This window comes from Halictus rubicundus, chromosome 1 (genome assembly GCF_050948215.1).
Source record: "Halictus rubicundus isolate RS-2024b chromosome 1, iyHalRubi1_principal, whole genome shotgun sequence".
Taxonomy (NCBI): domain Eukaryota; kingdom Metazoa; phylum Arthropoda; class Insecta; order Hymenoptera; family Halictidae; genus Halictus; species Halictus rubicundus.
The window spans coordinates 30,394,371-30,416,962 of NC_135149.1; the positions used below are offsets into that span (position 1 = coordinate 30,394,371).

At 39.8% G+C, this 22,592-nt stretch overlaps 1 protein-coding gene across 4 annotated transcripts in view; it reads right to left on the reverse strand.

The window, feature by feature from the left end:
- LOC143360731 (inward rectifier potassium channel irk-1) overlaps nt 1-22,592 on the reverse strand; it is a 190,468-nt gene that overhangs the window by 55,033 nt on the left and 112,843 nt on the right. For 2 of the 4 annotated variants that reach the window (XM_076799869.1, XM_076799863.1), the window contains exons 4-12: nt 20,178-20,273; nt 19,954-20,068; nt 17,698-17,930; nt 16,402-16,675; nt 14,661-14,853; nt 14,351-14,572; nt 12,318-12,556; nt 9,133-9,431; nt 7,887-8,145 (exon numbers count right to left, since the gene is read on the reverse strand). In XM_076799869.1, the coding sequence (XP_076655984.1) occupies nt 7,887-8,145; nt 9,133-9,431; nt 12,318-12,556; nt 14,351-14,572; nt 14,661-14,853; nt 16,402-16,675; nt 17,698-17,930; nt 19,954-20,068; nt 20,178-20,273 (1,930 nt within the window). The remainder of the gene's footprint in view (nt 1-7,886; nt 8,146-9,132; nt 9,432-12,317; nt 12,557-14,350; nt 14,573-14,660; nt 14,854-16,401; nt 16,676-17,697; nt 17,931-19,953; nt 20,069-20,177; nt 20,274-22,592) is intronic. The other 2 variants (XM_076799855.1, XM_076799848.1) reach the window with 1 other exon arrangement.

Genomic DNA, 22,592 nt, shown 5'->3' on the forward strand with positions numbered 1-22,592 from the left:
TTCTCTTTCTTGCAGTCGATGCTAACAATTTTTGCATAATGATTCTAGTTGGACACTCCAGATCAAATGTGAAAAGCTACCTATACAAGAATGGAAGACCTACCTATACTGAAGCCTGGAAGCGAATCTCCCATTCATGACCTCAAAGAAGAACTATACACAGCTCCTCACAAAGTCTCTCGGTAGAAACACTCGATTTTCATAACAATTCCACGGCTCCCTATTCTCTCCCAGTAAAAATCACTCAGGCCTGTCATAGAATACATTCAAAGCGCAGCACCGAGAATTCATTGCATTTCAAGAGCATTTCAAAGAAGCCCAGAAACCACCTGGTCGTTCCAATTGTGTCCGTAGCTTTGATTCAACCAATAACAATTCCAATGCTAACGTCGTTTGTGTCCGAAATTTCATTCTTGCGTTTCTTTCTTTTGGACATTCATTTTTTCCCATTGATGCTTTAAACAGTTGACGTTCCAACTACAGTGACTCGCGGGACACACTGTATATTAAAATAGGGACTCCAACACGTATTCCAGAATTTCTACTAATTTCTTGCAAGCCCAGAACAGTAGAAAAATTAGTCGTGAACATGAATGACCCAGTACGCAGATGGTGTCGATAAGAATAAGATTGCAGACGGATTTATTTCACTATAAAAATTGTGAGAAATCTAAATAAAGTGAATTTTGTAATTTTTATCAAACAACGTAGAAGAGTCACATTTTGTGTTCGGGTACTTTGCTCCTGTAGCTTGCAATTAGAGCATAGAAATTTTAATTTGATCCGCAGTCTATTAACCTTCAGCACTCGAATGGCGGCTGTAAGGCGCCACTAAAAATTGCTGTATCATTATTCAAAATATATTTGAGTTTATTCAATTTCTTTGTATTTAATAAATTACTAAACAGTACTGTACGAATAAATTGCACCATTTTTGTATTTACAACATGAAAAAAAATCTATAGTCATGGAGTTAAAATGGCTTCGAGTGCAAAGGGTTAACTTCTCTTTCAGAGGGTTGAATATTATCAGTAGAATTGCAGATTTTGACGCGCTTGTGGCGCCCAAAGATGTTCGAACAGGAGCAACACAGAATCATTAACAGAATTTGTTGCAAGATTCAATATTAAAGGATCTAGATATTTTCACAGAATTTATTTCGACTCTGTTCGATGCGTCTTGTTTCCTACAAAAATTTCAAAGGGTTAACACTGGAACTACCGAACCCGTCAAAATGACTGATGATTATTTCTTTCACGATTAGTGAAACTATGAAAACGCTTTCACGAGAAATTTTTCAATATATCTCTTCTTTGGAGTACATGCTACCATAAAAATCGTACGAAACCTGAGCAAATCCAATCGCTTAACTTACTGTTTGTTTCGAAATCTTTGTTCACACTCTAACTGCTCAATCTCTAAATCCTACGTAACCTAATATTTACCTATTTATACAACATCTCTCTGTATTAAACGCAAAAATTCTTACACTATATCTCGCACCTTCCACACACATGCACGCCCTGTAACCGAGTCGAGCAAATTCAATCTTGCTGTTATTATAAAGGGATAAGTCTAAGTCTCGTTTAGGGCTCGGTAGTTCTAGCGTTAATAAAGAATAATTAATCGAGTCATGAATTTTGTCCAGCTTTTTGCGATTCTGACCTAGTGTGCATAACGTCTCGAGTTACAACACTTTTTATCGTTTATAAACTGGGTCGGGTTCGAGGCGGTAAAAAGAGGACCAGCGAATTCGGAGGAGAATGGGGAAGTAGAAAAGGACGACCAGTCGCCAGACGTCGGACAAGAGAGACAAGGGAGAGAATGGTTTCTGGTTTTCACGGTGGAAGAGCTTGCGCTCTTCGAACAAGGACGCGGGCCGTGCATTTGCACGGATATCTACACGCTCGAGGAACATGATAGCCGGTTTAGCGTGTTTAGCGTGTTTCGCGTGGTGTCATAGCTCGTCACGCGTGGAAACCTGGCTCACGGCGCGGCGCGTCCGAGGGACGAGATTAAACAATTGACTGGCGTGATAACGAGGGCACTTCCCGCCACTAAACTCATCCTGTCGTTTCGTTTCGTGTCGTGTCGTGTCGTGTCGTGTCGTGTCGTCTAACCTACGGCTCTCTGGATCCACTTAATCCTATGCTCATCCATCTGCCCTTCAGCCATCGCGCACCGCGTGTTGCATCACGGGCGTCGAATACCTAGACGTACGTGCACGAATTCAAACCGTTTCCCAGCATTCCTCGGAATACCGTGAGACGACACTCGACCACGTTCGTTATCTATACCCGACATTTCATTTAATTAATTTCATAATCGAGGTCAGGAGCCGAGGACGTCTTTGCAGATCTTTCTCTGGATTGTTTTCTTGGTAATTCTGAATTTTCCAGGGGCAAATATTTGGGAAATTTTGTCGATTGTTTGTAGAGGGCGATCATTGTTTACCCTTGGGTTTGCACTTGAGATTGATAAAGTGTTATAACTTGACCTACTGACATCCTCGGGGGATTCCTCCCGAGTTAATTATGGGTAGTAGGAAAGCGAATTTTAGAATGCTAGCAGAAAGAGATTAAATTGTTTTATAGAGTGTAAATGAATTTTTGACATGTTGGTTTCAGGACTGAACAATTTTACTAGAGTGTGAATTGTGTACTTTTTTAGAATGCTAGCAGAAAGAGATTAAATTGTCTTATAGAGTGTAAATGAATTTTTGACATGTTGATTTCAGGACTGATTTTGCTAGAGTGTAAATTGCGTATTTTTTTAGAATGCTAGCAGAAAGAGATTAAATTGTTTTATAGAGTGTAAATGAATTTTTGACATGTTGGTTGCAGGAGTGAACAATTTTACTAGAGTGTAAATTGTGTATTTTTTTAGAATGCTAGCAGAAAGAGATTAAATTGTCTTATAGAGTGTAAATGAATTTTTGACATGTTGGTTTCAGGACTTAACAATTTTACTAGAGTGCAAATTGTGTATTTTTTTAGAATGCTAGCAGGAAGAGATTAAATCGTTTTATAGAGTGTAAATGAATTTTTGACATGTTGATTTCAGGACTTAACAATTTGACTAGAGTGTAAATTGTGTATTTTGGATTTGGATCGGAGTTGAAGATATAGTATTATAAAATTCGCAGAGCAATTATCGCATTCCATGCACAGGTTTAATTATTAATTGGCAGTGGAGTATTCATTTTTGTATCGTCGGGTTGCCACAGCTATGCTTTCTAAATTTCTAGATTCTGCGGATTAGTCGACTACTATATCGACACGAGTCGAGTGGAATGAAGGAGATAATTTGTTCTAGCTCAGCGCCGACCAGATCATCACGGCATGCCATTTAACCGATGATTTCCGGGCTCGTTTAGCCTCAGCCTACAAGCGCACGCTTAGATCTGCGAAGCGTGCCACGATGCTGCCTCGCGATCTTGCAAAATTATACGTTTACGCGCGCGGAAAATGAACATAATTTTTCCGTGTACATTTCTATCGTTCCTCTTAGAAAAAAAATACGATGGAATCCATCTGTTGATTGATTACTGAATGCGTTTGGAAAGGTCAGACAGTGTTCGGCATTTTCTACTGAAATTTTTTCTGTTGAGCATCGACGTGCCTCCAAGATAAACAGTATAAATCGGCTCGTTTGTGCTACGAGTTAAAAGGTGAATTTCGGGTATCAACTCGGAGTGAAATAATTTAGGCGATTTTTGATTCCTCGAGCGAGCGGAGAATTGGAATTGTGAAAATAATTTTTGAAAAAAATAGAGAGTGTAAAGTATGTCCCAGAATTTTACGAGTTAGTTCATCTTTCCTACGAGTTAGAAGTTGAATTTCTAGTATCAATTCGGAGTGCAATAATTTATACGAATTGTGAAAATAATTTTTGGAAAAAGGAGAGTGAAAAATTTGTCCCAGAATTTTACGAGGTAATTCATTTTTCCTATGGGTTAGAAGTTGAATTTCTGATACCAATTTTGCAGTATATAATTTATACGATTGTTATTCTTCCAGTGAGCCGAGTTTTGGAATTGTGAAAATAATTTTTGAAAAAATGGAACGTGAAAAATTTGTCTCAGAATTTTACAAGTTAGTTAATCTTTCCTATGAGTTAAAAGTTGAATTTCTAATACGAATTTTGCAGTATATAATTTCTACGATTATTAATTCTTCCAGCGAGCCGAGATTTGGAATTGTGAAAATAATTTTTGAATAAATGGAAAGTGAAAAATTTTACCCAGAATTTTACGAGTTAGTTCATTTTTCCTATGAGTTAAAAGTTGAATTTCTGATACCAATTTTGCAGTATACAATTTATACGATTATTAATTCTTCCAGCGAGCCGAGATTTGGAATTGTGAAAATAATTTTTGAATAAATGGAAAGTGAAAAATTTTACCCAGAATTTTACGAGTTAGTTCATTTTTCCTATGAGTTAAAAGTTGAATTTCTGATACCAATTTTGCAGTATACAATTTATACGATTGTTAATTCTTCGAGCGAGCCGAGAGTTGGTATTGTGAAAATAATTTTTGAAAAAATAGAGAGTGGAAAATTTGTCCGAGAATTGGACAAACTAGAATGCTGAAGCTTTTGATTTTTCTTTTGAGTTAGAGGTTAAATTTCTAGTATCAATCTTGCTGCAAATAGTTCATATCGTTGTCAATGATCTGAACGAGTTAGAAGTTGGAATTCCATTATAATTAATTGAAGAGGGTAGGGTGCAGGAGATAGGTCGCAGAATTCAACTGGAATAATGAAGATTGAATGATTTGTTGTGGTTTGATTCGTGTCGAGCCCCATTTCAGTTCAAGTTCGCCTGATTCGACGTCACGTTCTAAGAAAGGTCGGTTCACCAGCGGGATTTATGGTTGCCGATTCGCTCTAAACTTAAAGCGTTCAGATCTATTTATACCTGGTGTGTAATGCAGCCACCGATGCATAAGAACTGTGAAACACTTATGAACGACAGTGTGACTCACAGTCATCGCGCTCCTTTTAATTAGAGTTCCAAGTAACTGTAGCTCCGTTCGATTCACCGCGATCCTGATCGAACAGAATTCCTCTCGGTAGTCTGGATCTTTACCCGAGTATGCTAATAGTCTACAAATATCAGGCAACACGTTCGCCTATACAAAATTATACAAATTGCAATGCAAACTCAAATCCTCATTCCTCGGTAAAATTCGAGGCTTTGCAAAAATTATTTCTTTCCACTGAGAATTTGTTTACATCCCAAGGAACCATCACTAATTTCTGATATATTGGATTAATGAGTTTCGGTAGTCTAAAAGGGACAATGATTACATTCAGAAACAATGAAGATCAGTACATCATTTAAACCCCTATCAAAACCATCTAGATTCCTATTATAGTAGTGCTCAATTTTTCTAAAAGGACCAGTCTTCGAACCAAAGACCTCAATATTAAAAAATTAATTTTCTCTTAATCTCAAGACCACAGTGATTAATCTTAGGGTATATGAGAGAAGGCCTTGTTTTTTCCAAAAGAGCAAATCTTCGGGGCAGGAACTTCAAAATTGAAGAAATAGGTGGACTATAAATTTGGGGAGTTGGAGGATTTAAAATTAGAAAAATTGCGAAACGTGTAGAAGCGGGAGCCAAAGACCTCAACAATAATAAATTAATTTTCTCTTAATCTCAAGACCACAATGATTAAACTCGGGGCATATGAGAGAAAATTTTGTTTTTCCAAAAGAGCAAATCTTCGGGGCAGGGACCTCAAAATTGAAGAAATTGATGGTCTCTAAATTTGGAGGATTTAAAATAGAAGAATTGCGAAAAGCTTGGAAACGGAAGCCAAAGATTTCAATATTAAAAAATTAATTTTCTCTTAATCTCAAGACCACAAAGATTAGACTTAGGGCATATGAGAGAAGGCCTTGCTTTTCCTAAAGAGCAAATATTCGGGGCAGGAACCTCAAAATTGAAGAAATTGATGAACTATAAATTTGGGGAGTTGGAGGATTTAAAATTAGAAAAATTGCGAAACGTGTAGAAGCGGGAGCCAAAGACCTCAACAATAATAAATTAATTTTCTCTTAATCTCAAGACCACAATGATTAAACTCGGGGCATATGAGACAAAATTTTGTTTTTCCAAAAGAGCAAATCTTCGGGGCAGGGACCTCAAAATTGAAGAAATTGATGGTCTCTAAATTTGGAGGATTTAAAATAGAAGAATTGCGAAAAGCTTGGAAACGGAAGCCAAAGATTTCAATAATAAAAAATTAATTTTCTCTTAATCTCAAGACCACAAAGATTAGACTTAGGGCATATGAGAGAAGGCCTTGCTTTTCCTAAAGAGCAAATCTTCGGGACAGGAACCTCAAAATTGAAGAAATTGATGGACTACAAATTCGGGGAGTTGGAGGATTTAAAATTAGAAAAATTGCGAAAAGTTTGGAAACGGGAGCCAAAGACCTCAACAATAATAAATTAATTTTCTCTTAATCTCAAGACCACAATGATTAAACTCGGGGCATATGAGACAAAATTTTGTTTTTCCAAAAGAGCAAATCTTCGGGACAGGGACCTCAAAATTGAAGAAATTGATGGTCTCTAAATTTGGAGGATTTAAAATAGAAGAATTGCGAAAAGCTTGGAAACGGAAGCCAAAGATTTCAATAATAAAAAATTAATTTTCTCTTAATCTCAAGACCACAAAGATTAGACTTAGGGCATATGAGAGAAGGCCTTGCTTTTCCTAAAGAGCAAATCTTCGGGACAGGAACCTCAAAATTGAAGAAATTGATGGACTACAAATTCGGGGAGTTGGAGGATTTAAAATTAGAAAAATTGCGAAAAGTTTGGAAACGGGAGCCAAAGACCTCAACAATAATAAATTAATTTTCTCTTAATCTCAAGACCACAATGATTAAACTCGGGGCATATGAGACAAAATTTTGTTTTTCCAAAAGAGCAAATCTTCGGGACAGGGACCTCAAAATTGAAGAAATTGATGGTCTCTAAATTTGGAGGATTTAAAATAGAAGAATTGCGAAAAGCTTGGAAACGGAAGCCAAAGATTTCAATAATAAAAAATTAATTTTCTCTTAATCTCAAGACCACAAAGATTAGACTTAGGGCATATGAGAGAAGGCCTTGCTTTTCCTAAAGAGCAAATCTTCGGGACAGGAACCTCAAAATTGAAGAAATTGATGGACTACAAATTCGGGGAGTTGGAGGATTTAAAATTAGAAAAATTGCGAAAAGTTTGGAAACGGGAGCCAAAGACCTCAACAATAATAAATTAATTTTCTCTTAATCTCAAGACCACAGTGATTAAACTCGGAGCATATGAGGGAAGGCCTTGTTTTCCAAAAGAGCAAGTCTTCAGGGCATGAAGGCTCCTATTCTAATATTGCTTCATTTTTATAAAGGGGCCAATCTATAAGCCAAAGACCTCAACATTAAAAGATCAATTTTCTCCTAATCTCAAGACCACTTTTTCTGCGAAAAGCGTAGAAACAGGAGCCATAAACGATCCAGCGCGTACCGGATGCGGTCTAGTTGAAGGAACCGGAGCGCACGGCGGCGGTATAGTGCGAAGGCAGCCCGGCATGACGTCTTTGTGCTCCAGATAGAACAATTTAGAAGTCCGGTGTACGGCGAAGTCGAGTTGTTTTAAGAGGGCGATCGTTGCGAATCGCCTGGGGAGTAATTGATCCTCCTCGCTGTGGCAATTTGCCCGAGGAGTGTGTGCCTTCGCTCGTTTGATAGCGGGTCATCGATGCCGAAGCGGAAGCGACCGCGCGGGTAACAAGCTGTCGGGATTTTCGGGAACGTCCACGGAATCGTTGAACGACCGTCCCGGGGTCGATCCGTTAATTGCAGGAAAAGAATCGGGGTCGATCACTCACCTATACCTGCTCCTGCGGTCCTCTGCTCAGAGGATGATGATTCGTCTTCGACGAGTCGGAGTCCATCGGGTCCGAATCCCGGTGAACACCTTCGGAGATCGTGATCACGTGGTCGTCGTCGCCTAGGATGAAGCTGGTCTTCTTCACCGGCAAATTGCTGGGCTTATGGTTGTCGCCTAAGCTCGATCTTCTCGATAAGGAAACGTGGGGAGGGGCAGGCTCGCGGCAGCCCTCCAGAGGCTCCGCGAATTTCGGGTGCCTGTGAAAAAACAAAATCCTATTTTTACGCGATGCCTAGAAATGGAAGTCGACGACTGACTACAGCGATTCCTCTGTATATGTCGCCGGGGCCTCGATGATAAACGTCGCGGAGTTATCCCCACTACCGGATTATCCTCGCTAACATAACACGGGTCGGGTATGTCTCCTGCGCGATACAAGACGATGGCAAGACACGTGTTGCTGACATATATCGAGAATTCACTGTATTTTGCTTCAAATGATTAGGTTGGTACGATAATTAGCTTTTTGAGAAAATTGAGCTTGGAAGCTTGAATCAGGGGAAATGGTTCGCCGTGACAAGACACGAAGAAGTCTTGCTCAGTGAAAATTCAGACACAATTTTTGTTTATGGTCTCTTATAAAATTGATTTATGTGCAAGTAGAAACGGAATGCCATGACCAGACACTGTAGAGTTTTCCTTACGTGTCCTATAGGGCTCCAATAATACTTTAGGTACCGTTTTCACTTGGTGTCAAACCATGGGAAAGTAGAAATGGTATGTCACGGTCAGACACAGTAATTTCCTGATCAAAAGTCCTACAGCTGTCCAATAGAATTTTAAGTACAATTTTCACTTACTGTCTAGTATAAAATGGCCTATTAAAAATTGTATGTCAGAATCAAATACTATACAATTCTACTTGGAAATCCCACAGGTGCTCAGTGGGAACTTTAAATATAATTTTTATGTACTTCCTCGAGCTAGGTCGCTGTACGAGTAAGTAAAAACGGTGTGCCATGGTCGGACAAAGTAAAATTGTACTTAATACATCTACAGGTACTCAATATAATTTTGCTAACGATTTTAATGTATTTTTTGTTGTTTCAGATCGCTCTACAGGGAAGTGCAAAAACGAATCTTTACACGCATTTACTAATTTCCCCGAACGAAATTTTTACGGTGTTAAAATTGGACAAGTAGAAACGGTGTGCCAGGACCGGACACATCGAAAGTTTGTTCACCTAGCTTCTAAATGCAGTCGGGACGGTGTCTTCGGCGGGGGGTTGATAGGGACTGGAACCTGATCGATGGTGGTTCTCGAGGTGGATCTCCTCAGCACGTCCGCGTTAGTCCTGCTGTCGCTCTTCTTCGAGTCCAAGGTGCACCTCGACGCGTCTTTGTGCATCCTCTTCTCCTCCTTGCCGTGCACTCGATTCTTCCTGAACGTCGCGTTGATGTCCTCCAGCACACGATTATAATCCTCCTGATGCCTCGCGTCCTCTGGTACGAGTCCAACAGGATGCGGCTCGCTGTCCAGCAACTACAAGATCAGATAGCACGTGTTAATCTAAGCAACAATCTTTTCCAATACATTCTCCAGCTCGATAAAAGTCACAGATAGCACAAGTTAGTGTATTCTTTTCGAATACAGTTTCGAGCTGGATAAAAGTTCAATTTTTGCCAACTCCAACGTGAAAGACACAATTTACAGTAAAAAGACAAGAGTATCGTCAAGTTCATCAGAATTCCTGTACCAGGATTCAGCGTTATATGTGCTTGCAGCGGACCTTGAAAAGATACCAGGCTAAGTTCGACCTCGTTCGTGAAATGGAGCGTCTCCTCGGGCCTCTCCAAATCTCTTTGCATCCAAATTGCTTCAGCAACGTAGGAGACGACTATTGTGCATAATTCTCAAAGCTCCACGCTGTCCCCGGTGCAATAAGAATTTCTTTACGTACCTTATCTTCTTCTAGAAATCCAGGCTAGTCGAAGGCAAGGAAAATTCTATAGACCTCACACTCATAAGCCATTAATAATTCTAACTGGAAAATGACTGTATTATTAGGGGGACTCGTAAGTAATCAATTATTTTGAAATCATTTGAAATTATTTGTACTCGGAATCTCAATTTTTGTAAATTGCTACAGTTACTGCATGGTATTAATCTCAGGGAATATAATAGGTACTTTTAATCACTGAACTGTGAATCGTTTTTTCCGAATCAGTGTTCACACTTCAATTTCTTTTTGGTTCAAGAAAGGATCACTTCAATATTTATAGAATTATTAAACCCTTTGCACTCGAAGCTATTTTAACTCCAAAACGAAACATTTCTTCCGACCTAGAATATTTCCCTTCTATTAGGTGGACCGATAAGTAATCAATTATTTTGAGATCTAAAACAAACTTTGTAGTAAATTAAAATTTTTATTTCTTAATTTATAATCGCCATCATTATCAAGGGCAGTTTGCCATCTTTCCTGCAAATTTTCAATCCCCCTCTTATAGAAATCCAGGGTCCTCATCGATTTCTTAAGAGAAAATTTATATTAGGGGGACCCATAAGTAATCAATTATTTTGAAATCTAAAACAAACTTTGTAGTAAATTCAAGTTTTTATTTCTTAATTTATAATCGCCATCATTATCAAGGACAGTTTGCCATCTTTCCTGCAAATTTTCAATCCCCCTCTTATAGAAATCCAGGGTCCTCATCGATTTCTTAAGAGAAAATTTATATTAGGGGGACCCATAAGTAATCAATTATTTTGAAATCTAAAACAAACTTTGTAGTAAATTCAAGTTTTCATTTCTTAATTTATTATATAATCTCCAACATTATCAAGGACAGTTTGCCATCTTTCCTGCAAATTTTCAATCCCCCATAGAAATCCAGGGTTCGTCAAGCAAAATATGACTCAAGGTGCCTCCTTGCATCTTCTACAGAATGTTTTATTTCTTAAATAATGCTCCAGAGATCTGAAAAGATCAGAGGGAGCAATATCCGGTGAGTACGGGGGTGCGGTCAAACTTCCCATTGCAATTCTTTGATTTTTTCCTGGGCAAGTTTCGCTGTATGGGGCCGGGCATAGTCAATTTGCAGTAATACACCTTTTCCGTGGACTAAAGATGCCCTCTTTTTCAATAGTTCCGAATACAGCCGTTGTAATTGCTGACAATACAACTGAGCAGTAACTGTTTCTCCAGGTTTCAACAACTCAAAGTGAATCATGCCACGACAGTCCCACCAAATGCACAGTAACACCTTTCCAAGTGATAAGCTAGGTTCAGGGGTTGATATTGCGGTTCGATTTGCAGAAAGCCATTGCTTGGAACGCTTTATGTTATCACAAAGAATCCATTTTTCATCTCCGGTAACGATTCCGCAAAGAAATGGATCTCCACGAAATCTGGATAGCAATGAAGCACAAATTGATCGACGAATATTCTTGTTGGTCTCAGATAATTGATGCGGTGCCCATATTCCTTGCCTATATGCCTTTCCCATTTCGTGTAGGTGCCTTTGCATAGTTGACCATGTGGACCCAAGGCTTCTCGATAATTCTTGTATACTTAATTTTGGATCAGCTTCCACTAGAGATTTTAGGGTGTCATCATCAAATTCAACTGATCGTCCGAGGCCTGTCAGAGAGATCATAATCACCAGCAGCAAACCTTCTGAACCAACGTTGACACTTGTTGACCTTCAATACAGCTCCATAAACATCGCAAATTTTCTTTGTTGTCGCCGTTGCATTAAATCCCGCATGAAAATGAAAAAGTATGCAATATGATCATCGGAAGGTACGGACGCCGCCATTTTATTACAGGGTTGTAAAAAAGATTATTCGAATATTTTGAATACAGGCTGCTTTACCGAAAACTGTAAAAGAATACTTGTTTCCTCTTCAACAGAACGGAGCTAAAGGGATAACAAATTCTTTGCGAATAATTGATTACTTATGGGTACCCTTAACACTAGATTTACGGGACCCGTCAAAATGACGGATTCTAATATTTTTAATTCACGAATATTGAGATTGCAAACATGGATCCATGGGAAATTATTTAACGAATTCATTTCTCTGCGTATATATTATTTAAAAAATGGCTACAGATTTTGATAGATATTTTTATAAGGACGTTATTTTTATAAGGAAATGTAAAATAGTCATTTTTAGTGCTCCGTAAACCTAGTGTTAATGTTAACTTGAACAAATTACCACGTCCCTTGTGTATCAACATCGCAAAAATTCGATTCCTTCTTCCCTTTTTTAAATCGTCTCTTACCGAATTCGCAATGTCCGACCGATTCTTCTTGTCCACGGCGATCATTCGTCTTTCGGCGGATTATTTTCCTTGGGGAGGCACCATCGAGCGAAACGATTATTATCACTGCTATAAATAAAATGTTGGCGAGCCCGTACCTCGTTCTGAGTGTAAAAGACGGGCTGTTTGCTGTCGGTCTGCACGCTCTGCATGCTCTCGCGCCTCAAGGAGCCGTCCGGGCTGGTGATCATAACCGGGATCGGCGTCAGCGGAGTCATCGGTACTACGTTCATGTGCAATCCGCCGGTCGATGATGCCAGGCTCGAACCGGATCCGGTGGTCAACGAGCTGCTGGACGCGTCCCGGTAATGAGGGAACCCGCTGCTGCTCATGCGCTCTGAAATCATCGTACATACGTGGAATCTAAATCTGCCGATCGCTCGGAAATATTGGCTCTCTGTCGCCCTCGCGAGAAACGAAAACTGCCGGCCAATCGTATCCGGGAATCTCGTTTGCGAGTCGCGACGTGCCACCGTGGAATCGTTAACCGTTCCCGACCGTTTTAAGAACCTGTCCGGGACATTAACCGTCCCGTTTGCTTATCTCTCGCGAACCGCACACTTTTTCGAGCGAGTCCGCGCGACTTTCTGCGCATTCGATTTTTACTCGCCGCTACAGAGTCCGTATATTATTCAGAGTTTCTAGCGTTCGAGCCGGAGAGGCGATGTCCGTGGACGTTTATGGACGTTGATGATGTTCTTGTATTTTTTAGAGAGAAGCAGGAGTAAGTATCCCCTCTTAATAGTTCGCCTTCCCCCATTACTGAGCGACCATGTTCGCATTTGTATTTCAAATAGTTCTCTCCCTTAATAGTACCTTCGAGACGTATAAAACGTGATACATGTATTTCCTATGGTATGCAATACATGTTTTATTCAAGTCGTTAATTAATTACATGTTTGAAATGTTGGGAGACATGTAATTTATATCATTATCTGGTTCATTATTTTATGTAATGTATTGGCTGATCTTTATCTACTTTATCATCATTTTCGGTTATACGAATATTCTTCCCGAGATACTAAAAATAATAACACTTTTATTAATAATTAAATACGTGGAAAGTTGCAACTATGGAATTTCATTCTTCTTACGCAATAATTACTTATACCTATCTTTGCTTAATATGGTCGTGTTACCCCGATCTCCCCTACGTCTATACACGAGGTAACTGCGTTGTTAATTATTGAGAGAGGTACAATGCAAACACATAGGTCCACTTATCGAGAGCAATTGGTAGGGGTACTTCGTTTCTTGGAAAAATATTTCCCTACAGCCCCGCGTGGCGAACTATTGAGAGAGAGTACTGTATTAGACATTATTGTTTGGTTGCTTTTGTAACAAAATACGCTACCATGTTCGTTCCGTTCTTTATATTATTTTCTACTGAGTACAACTATTTACCATAACGCCTCTGTACTCTTTCATGAAGAAAAATGATTGAACAGATGACAGGAGCGCAATAGATATATTAAAAGAATAACAACTTTTATGAATCAAAATTCTGCACATGGAATTTGCATGTTAGATAAACAAATACGTTTGCCACCATTATTTCTTGAAAATGTGTCTAACTGCAACTAGCAAGTTGCTCGCCAACGTCCACAAAATATACAAACTCTTTAGTGCTTTTTTAATTTTTCAGATTCGACAAGTGTCGTTCACAAAGATCTGCAGTTCACGTATAAATGTTTCGGTACTCCTTAAACAAGCAGGAAAATTCGAAAAAAATTTTTACAAAACACAGAAGAAAGTGTCCTTAAAACTCTGAATAATATCGCACTTAGAAATCATTCGATTTATCAATCCCTTTTGCAAAGAGCCTATTAAATTAATTCTTTTTGTCAAGAATCGATTTATTAAATCGTTCTGCGAAGAACTTATTTCTTAATTCTTTTTCTATCTTTTTGAAGACTTTCGACAGAAAATTTTCCAGACACTGTCACTCGAAGCTCATCAAAAGCGCTTTAATTGACCCTTGGAGTTCACGCTTGGCGATTGGTATCGTTGCAGATTCGGTGAACTTGATTCATGTTAATCGGGGTCGATTACATTTCGTGGCCGGCCGTTAACGATCCAGAGTTCACTTTTTACGATCGAATATAGATCGTTAACAGAATCGTTTCCGTACCTCCCTTCGCGCGTTGCATTGCTCTGATTTTATCGAGATCGGCTGCGGAACAGAGAGGCGTGTCCACCTCGTAGGTGTTGTTGAACAGAGTATAGTTCACTTCGTATTCCCCCGTTTCCTTCTTGAACGTGATTATGTGCTCGAATCGGTGTCCCCATAATATCTCCGAAGGCAGATAGGAGCTTCTCGCCTGCGTCGTCATGCCGGTCGATTCGATCACGCCTGAAATTGATGATCTCAATGCAATCTTTACCTTATTTTTTTTTTCTCTCTCGAGTTTATTTTTTGAATCATCGTCTGGGTTGCTCACCCTCTAGTATCACTACGATCTCGAAACGTTCCCTCAGCATATCGCTGGCAGATATGTGATAAAGTGGCGACTGCTCGTCGATCTTGTGCACGATCGTCGTCGGCCAGATGAAGAATATCTTATCCTCTTCACCGTCCCCGCCCACCTTCAATTCCGTCTGGAAAAATGGCAGCAGCTCCCCCTCCCTTGTCACCTGAAATTAGGCGGGAAATGCTGTGAATATAGCAGAGAGACTTTCATTTTCTTCTATTCAATCGCGCTGGCCGAAGGATTATAATTTTAGTGCCCTTGGTCGAGTGAATAATTATAGATTGTTTTTATCTTGACTCGTACTCCATTTTTTAAATACGCCAGAGTTAGCAAACAGTCTTTCTAGGGCTTCTGTTTTTCTGTGGGAATAGCATTCCTTTTGCGAATGCGTTAATTTTAAAAATTGGGTAGGTGCTATTTGTAACAGTAGAAAGATTGAAAGAATTGAAGAATATGAATACATTACCGTCAAGTTATTAAAATTATTTAAAAAATTCTATCGCTAGCAATTGATTAAGAAAGTTTTTGATGATCGTGATTGTGATTTGATGACCGTTTGATGATCAGAAACGTGATGATACAATCTATTTCTCAATTGAATGATAAAGCTTAGGTAATAGTAATTATATGGTGAATGTGATAAACAAAAGTTTATGTTAGATAATATTAACAGTATATACAGGGTGGTCCACGCAACTTGCACACCTATATAACTTCCATGCGTTGCACGAAAAAGTTTTGTAGACAGAAGTTGCATGGTCTGAAGGGGTACACAATTTAGTGTGTTTATGTCTTTTTACAGGTGGAAGTGTTTCGGAGATTTGAAGGTCGACTTTGTTTGTTTAAATGAAATACTATATTTTTTACGCCAAAATATGGAAGAATGGCGAATTCTGAGTAAAAAAGTATTGACCTTCATTAGCCCTAAACCTAATAATTAACGAGTAATTTCACTTTATTTCCTGAAATAAGGGTCAGATACGAACCTAATCGAAAATTTGTGGTCAATTGTGAAAAGAAGGCTAGCAAAATATGGCAATCCACCTTTAGGTCTTCATATATTGTGGAAAAGGACAGAACAAGAATGGTACAACATTCAGCCGGAAATGATTAAAAATTTAATAGATAGTGTGCCTCGCTGGCTAGAAGCAGTGCAAAAAAGTAAAATGGACAAAATATTAATTTAAAGTTTTATTTCGCACAATTAAAGTGCAAAACTGTAAACATTGTCTTCAATCCCTATTCTCGATAAATATTCCGTACATTGTTAATATTAACGAAAATGTTGTGTCTCGTTTATCCTATTCACTTTGTAATTACTAGTACCTAATCTTTATCATTCAATTGAAAAATAGGTTGTATTATCACGTTTAAAACTAGTGAAGTATGTAAGAAAACAAGAAAAATTCACATTTCGTTCGGCTGCTGTTTCTTAAAATTGACGCACAGAATGTCGATTTTGCGTAAAGATGATTGCAAACTTTCGAACGTAATGACGTACGCTCTCACTTTCTCGACTCACGTTTAAAATCAGCTTCTGGCTCCGCCGATTATTGTATAAATATATTGAGTTATTGCGGAGTAAATGCGACTCGATGAAAATAGAAATAGAAAAGGACGAGCGACGAACGAGATGGAGTAGTGTGTTCGGTGGAAAGCGAAGAGCGCGAAATGTGTTTTCTTTTGCGGACTGTTCAAGGTTCGCACTCACCTTCCTTTTGATCATCTGAGCCCTGACGTGGGCCTCGATGATGTGGCTCTTCCTCATGTCACCGACACGGAACATCAGACAAGGCTGGCCGTCCCTCTGGCAGATCACCGCGTTCCTCGAGAACAGCAACGTCTGCGTCCTCTTCTTCGGCCGAGACAGCTTCGCGAACACTATACCGACCATGAACGCTTGCAGAATCACGCCGGTCATCGATTGGATGCATATCACGAACACCGCCTCCGGACACTCGTCCGTCGGGTGTTTCGAGCCGTACCTAAAACGGTTCGTTCCCATTAAAAACACGTTCGCTTAATCGCACCCTATTCACTATCGTTTCGAGTTCCATCGATTCGAACCGCTCCGCTAACTCTTTGCACTCGAACGCATTTATTTATTGACTATCAACGGGATTTAATCCTTCAATCTTTTAATCTTTCCATCTTTTAATATGTCTATGATCTTTTGATAAGGCTGTTTCATTGCGGAGTTCAGTGTCTAACGAATTTTGAAGAGTACAGTGAATTCCCGATATAAGTCCCTAGAAGCCTCGCGTTTAAAGGTCCCTGGAACTACCCACACCACCGCGGGGCCAAGCTCGAGAGCCGCCGCCATTTCGTCTAAATGTCCCTTGGTAGAACCGCGCAAGGGACTTATATCGGGAATTCACTGTATCGTTAAATTCTCCGTCTGCTTGCTTCGAATTTAGATCTTGTGAGTACCATAATTGACATTAATTTTTATATGTTCCCTCAGAAAGGGATAATTTGTTTTAGTCGAGTGCAAAGGGTAGAACGGATGGGAATGCAATAATTAAATGAACGAACTCGAAATTGCTAAATGAACGTCTACTGTTCTCTTACTCTGGCCGGTAGTGTGAGTAGAAATTGGACGATGCTAACATACCTCTCTCGTTATTTCGATTAGTCAGACTCTTCTCTCGACAAGTATTAGTCGACGATTCGAATATTCGATAACTATTACGGGGATAAAATAGCGATAGTGTAACTTGTACACTCGATACTTCTGCAAATGTGTTCAATATCTTTACAATCTCGTTTTCGATCATCGTGTACATGTGTATCGTTACTCAGGTCTGATATTCTTACTTCTACGGCTCGCTATCGTCCTAAAGAAACGACCAACAACAGCATCGGATCCTTATTTACGGGGTTAAGCATTCAACAAACAAATTCGGAGGCGAAACTTCTCCCAAAAGTGATTCGATAGCTTCTGAAATTCGTTCGAATCACTGATCCAAGGAAAATCCTGCGAGATTCTAATAATGTATCTAGTCACCCGATAGTGTGCTGCGTCTCGATCGAGAAGAGGAACGAGCTGGTGAATCCGTTGATGTCTACGATGCACGGGGTAAACGTCCGGTTCGAGTAGTTCTTCGGGTCCAGGTCCCCATGGCTGTACGCTATCAACCACCATATCAGAGCGAAACCGAGCCAGGAGAGGAGGAAGTTCATGGAAAATACTAGCAGGGTCCATCGCCATTGCGCGTCCACCAGAGTCGTGAAGATGTCCTGCAACAGAATTTTTGGTGAGATGGTACGACCAGTACAGAAGGTCCATTTTTAACAGGTACAGAATTTGGAATAGTTCATTTTTGTGGCTTATGATTTCTTATAAGTTTATTTAGCTTGGCAGATGACGGTCAGAACCACGTTTTAGGATCTTGTAAATAGACTGCGGTTCTTTATGGAAAACAAAATGGGAAAATGGCAAAAATGGTAAAATGGCACAAATGGCAAAATGGCAAAAATGTGAAAAGCCTCGTTTCTAGCGTCCAGATTAGGATTTCCCAGATTCTTCGTGGCAAAAATGGCAAAAATGGCAAAACTGTGAAAAGTCTCGTTTCTGTAGTCCAGGTTAGTCGACGGGGGCAGAAATCGGGGCCCAGAAATAGCTAAGCTTGAAGAGGTTCGATTTTACATAAAAAAAGAGAATTTTACTTCCTAGGTATTTCGTGGCAAAAATGACGAAATGGCAAAAATGTGAAAAGTCTCGTTTCTAGCGACCAGGTTAGGCATTCCCAGGTGCTTCGTGGCAAAAGTGGCAAAATGGCAAAAATGGTAAAATGGCACAAATGGAAAAATTGCAAAAATGTGAAAAGCCTCGTTCCTAGCGTCCAGGTTAGGCGTTCCCAGGTGTGTCGCGGCAAAAATGGTAAAATGGTAAAAATGGCAAAAATGGCAAAAATGTGAAAAGTCTCGTTTCTAGCGTCCAGGCTAGTTGACGGGGGCAGAAATCGGGGCCCACAAATAGATAAGTTTGAAGTGATTCGATTTTACATAAAAAAAAAGGTAATTTTACTTCCTAGGTATTTCGTGGCAAAAATGACGTAATGGCAAAAATGTGAAAAGTCTCGTTTCTAGCAACCAGGTTAGGCATTCCCAGGTGCTTCGTGGCAAAAGTGGCAAACTGGTAAAAATGGTAAAAATGGCAAAAATGTGAAAAGTCTCGTTTCTAGCCTCCAGGTTAGGCGTTCCCAGGTGCTTCGTGACAAAAATGACGAAATGGCAAAAATGGTAAAATGGCACAAATGGAAAAATTGCAAAAATGTGAAAAGCCTCGTTCCTAGCGTCCAGGTTAGGCGTTCCCAGGTGTGTCGCGGCAAAAATGGTAAAATGGTAAAAATGGCAAAAATGGCAAAAATGTGAAAAGTCTCGTTTCTAGCCTCCAGGTTAGGCGTTCCCAGGTGCTTCGTGACAAAAATGACAAAATGGTAAAATGGCACAAATACCAAAATTGCAAAAATGTGAAAAGCGTCGTTTCTAGCGTCCAGGTTAGGCGTTCCCAGGTGCTTCGTGACAAAAATGACAAAATGGTAAAATGGCAAAAATGGCAAAAATGTGAAAAGTCTCGTTTCTAGCGTCCAGGCTAGTTGACGGGGGCAGAAATCGGGGCCCACAAATAGATAAGTTTGAAGTGGTTCGATTTTACATAAAGAAAGGTAACTTTAGTTCCTAAGCACTTCGTGGCAAAAATGGCAAAATGGTAAAAATGTGAAAAGTCTGGCTCCTGGCGCCCCGGTGAGGCGCTGGGGGCAGAGATGGGGGCCCAGAAATAGCCAAGCGTGTAGCGGTTCGATTTTACATAAGAGAAAGGTAATTTTAGTTCCTTGGAGCTTCGTGGTCCCGCGGAGTAAACGTTTTTAGAGGATCGCGGAGTCAGCTGTTCGCGCGGAGAGCCCCGTGTAGTTATAGTACCGAGCAATTTGGCAAGTGGTTGCAATTATAAAGAGGGAGGGTTATACAGCCAGAAAGGGAGAGAGAGAGAGAGAGAGAGAGAGAGGGAGAGGGAGAAGGAGGGGGAGGGAGAGAGAGGGTTCAACAGTGTCTGGTCCGGCTATCGGACAGAATAGATGATATTATTCAGAGTCGGTTTGCTGGTCGGCGAGGGGATCGTTGGAAAATCTGAAACCTCGATTTTGTCACGCGTGGTAGTCGTCGACCGTGGTTGCCTTCGGAATCGCCTTGAAGCCGCTGTTCCGATCGTTCTGGTGCCTAGCACGGCCGTACGCTTTTAGAAATACTTTAAAATTACCTGAAGGTAACGACGCCGACGCTTGGCGACATTTCCTTGTACGACATTGCAATCGCCGTGCTTGAAAACCACCCTCTTGCGGATCCGCCTCGAGCTGAACCTGGTCTGCCGGTATCTGGAAGCAAACCACCGGGGGCCATTAACACCGTGGAAAACACGACGCCGCAAGACACTAGACCGCTGCTAGTCTAGTGGCTATAAACATTATTCGAAGCAATAAAAACCTCGTTTCTGCACGCTCGGTTCGAGGGGATGATTTATTAACAAGGATCGAGTCGTCCCGTTTCCTGCTGCTCAGCGACGGCGACGCGTTATTACGTCTAGCGAGAGGTGGACAGGATTTTATGAAAATACAAACGGATAGTTATCATGCTACTCGGCAATGCTCTCTACCTCTCCTCTCAATCTAATGTTAATGGCGCCTCTCGGCATATCGGTTTAGAACTCGGGAGGAAATATAGCGTAGGATCATTATTCAACTGTGGACTGTATGCGTTTATGGAAATAATGAATAGGCGAAATACAAGATAGTAAAAATATTAGAACAACTTAAAACGTACATTGATTTCAGTTTTTTGTAATTGTTATCGAAGGGATTTTTATTTCGAACCTGTTTATTGCAATTGAGATGCAAAATTTTTATTTCGCGTAAAAAGAGTTGAAGACAATAAAGCAGTGTTTATAAATTATTTAAATACTGCTCTACATTTGATCGATTCGTTCTTGTCATAAACGCATCAAGTCCGCAGTGGAATCATAAATGAGGATGTTTTATCCACAGTCATCTTCCCCTTTTAATATATTTTTTAAGCGAAATTAGACAAACATTTTTCCTGTGATATTTTCAGAAATATTCCAAGATTCGGACGCAAATGATCAAGATATGAAAGAAAAGGTCAGTCCAGGTCAGTCACTTTAGTGAATTCTATTCAAGATTTTTTTTTCAACTTGTTCTCTTAACTCGAAATAAAAGACTGACCCGAGTGTGACATCTCAAGAATACTTCAAAATTCGTGCGCTTCTCTTAATGAAAAGAAAAATATTATGTTTAGAGGATCAAGATCGTATCGGTTGCTAAAAGTATCTACAAGGAACCCTGGCAAATAGACCCGCTAAAAAAACAATTCTTTCTAACAGATACGTCAAATTTTAAACGAATGTAGACTAACTTCATTTTAAAAAATAAACAGCGAACAAAATCTCCCTGAATTTCCATTCTTCAAAGTTGTCCGCTATTAAAAGAACTCCAAGTCAGAAATCTACAGTCTAGTAATTAACGGTGTTACCCAAGTTACACGCCACTAAAAATTAATGTTTGCGCTAATATATTCAGTACAACAAATTCATTCAGCATCAGTAAAATGTTAGAAAATCGAACTGCTGCTTCATTAAATAAATTACTCCGATTTTATGAGAGCTTCAAGACTGTTGACTTTGCAATTGTTAAATAAATGACAATGAGCACGAGTAGTCTGACACGACATTAAGGAGCATTAAAATAAATATTGGACCATCTATCGGCAGGTCTAAAAAGGAGAAGTATTTCCCTCCTAGGAAAAAATGTTTCTCTCATAGATCGCGACCTCAGCGTGCTCGCAAAAATAGCCTAACCCTTCGATAAATCAGAAAAAGGAGGCTCAGAATCGTATTGCCAAATTGTATTCCCAGGTTGCACGAGCGGACAGCGGTTTTTCTCGGTGCGAAAAGGAAAACCGATTCAGGGTGTTGCGTTTCGACGAAAAACGAGCCGCTCGCGCCTGCCTCTCCCACGGGTTCTCTAAAGGCCGTTTAAAACGGTAATATCGTCTGCTCGGAAATATACGGAGCTTAATGCCAGAGGACATAATTTACGGTCGAGCGGCTTTCGTTCGAGCCAGGATGGACCGATCGGTGGCAATCTGCCAGGAAATCGACAGACGAACCTCTGCCATCGATGATCTCCCGCGTCTACGTGATTCACGTCGACGCACACTGGTCTAGAACGCGAAATTCACTGACATTTTGGTATAACTTCTAAACTATTCACGATATCGAAGTGATATTTGGGGTGTAGAGGTTTATTTAAAAACTTCTTTTACTATTTTTTAAGTATATTTACAAATTTCACAACTTTTTAAAACACATTCAGCTTAGTAAATATATTATTCCTACAAGTTTTTGAACAATCGCTCTCTAAATAAAATTTGGTTTAGGGCCTAAAGTGTTTTTTAGTCGTCAAAGAGTCCCGACGAAGAACCCGAGAACCTATTAAACAATAATAACGCGTGATATTGGACGAAATTGGAAATAATTCTTGCACGATTATATAGAAGAAAGTGTGCTGAACATACTCCATTTTGTAAAATTCCATTATCTCTTCTGTCTCAGAAGATATACTGAACTAATGGACAAAGTATACTCAGGTGTCCGAAGACCTATGCACATGGCCGCACGGACGCGGGCGACTTTAAACAATAATAACGCGTGATATTGGACGAAATTGGAAATAATTCTTGCACGATTATATAGAAGAAAGTGTGCTGAACATACTCCATTTTGTAAAATTCCATTATCTCTTCTGTCTCAGAAGATATACTGAACTAATGGACAAAGTATACTCAGGTGTCCGAAGACCTATGCACATGGCCGCACGGACGCGG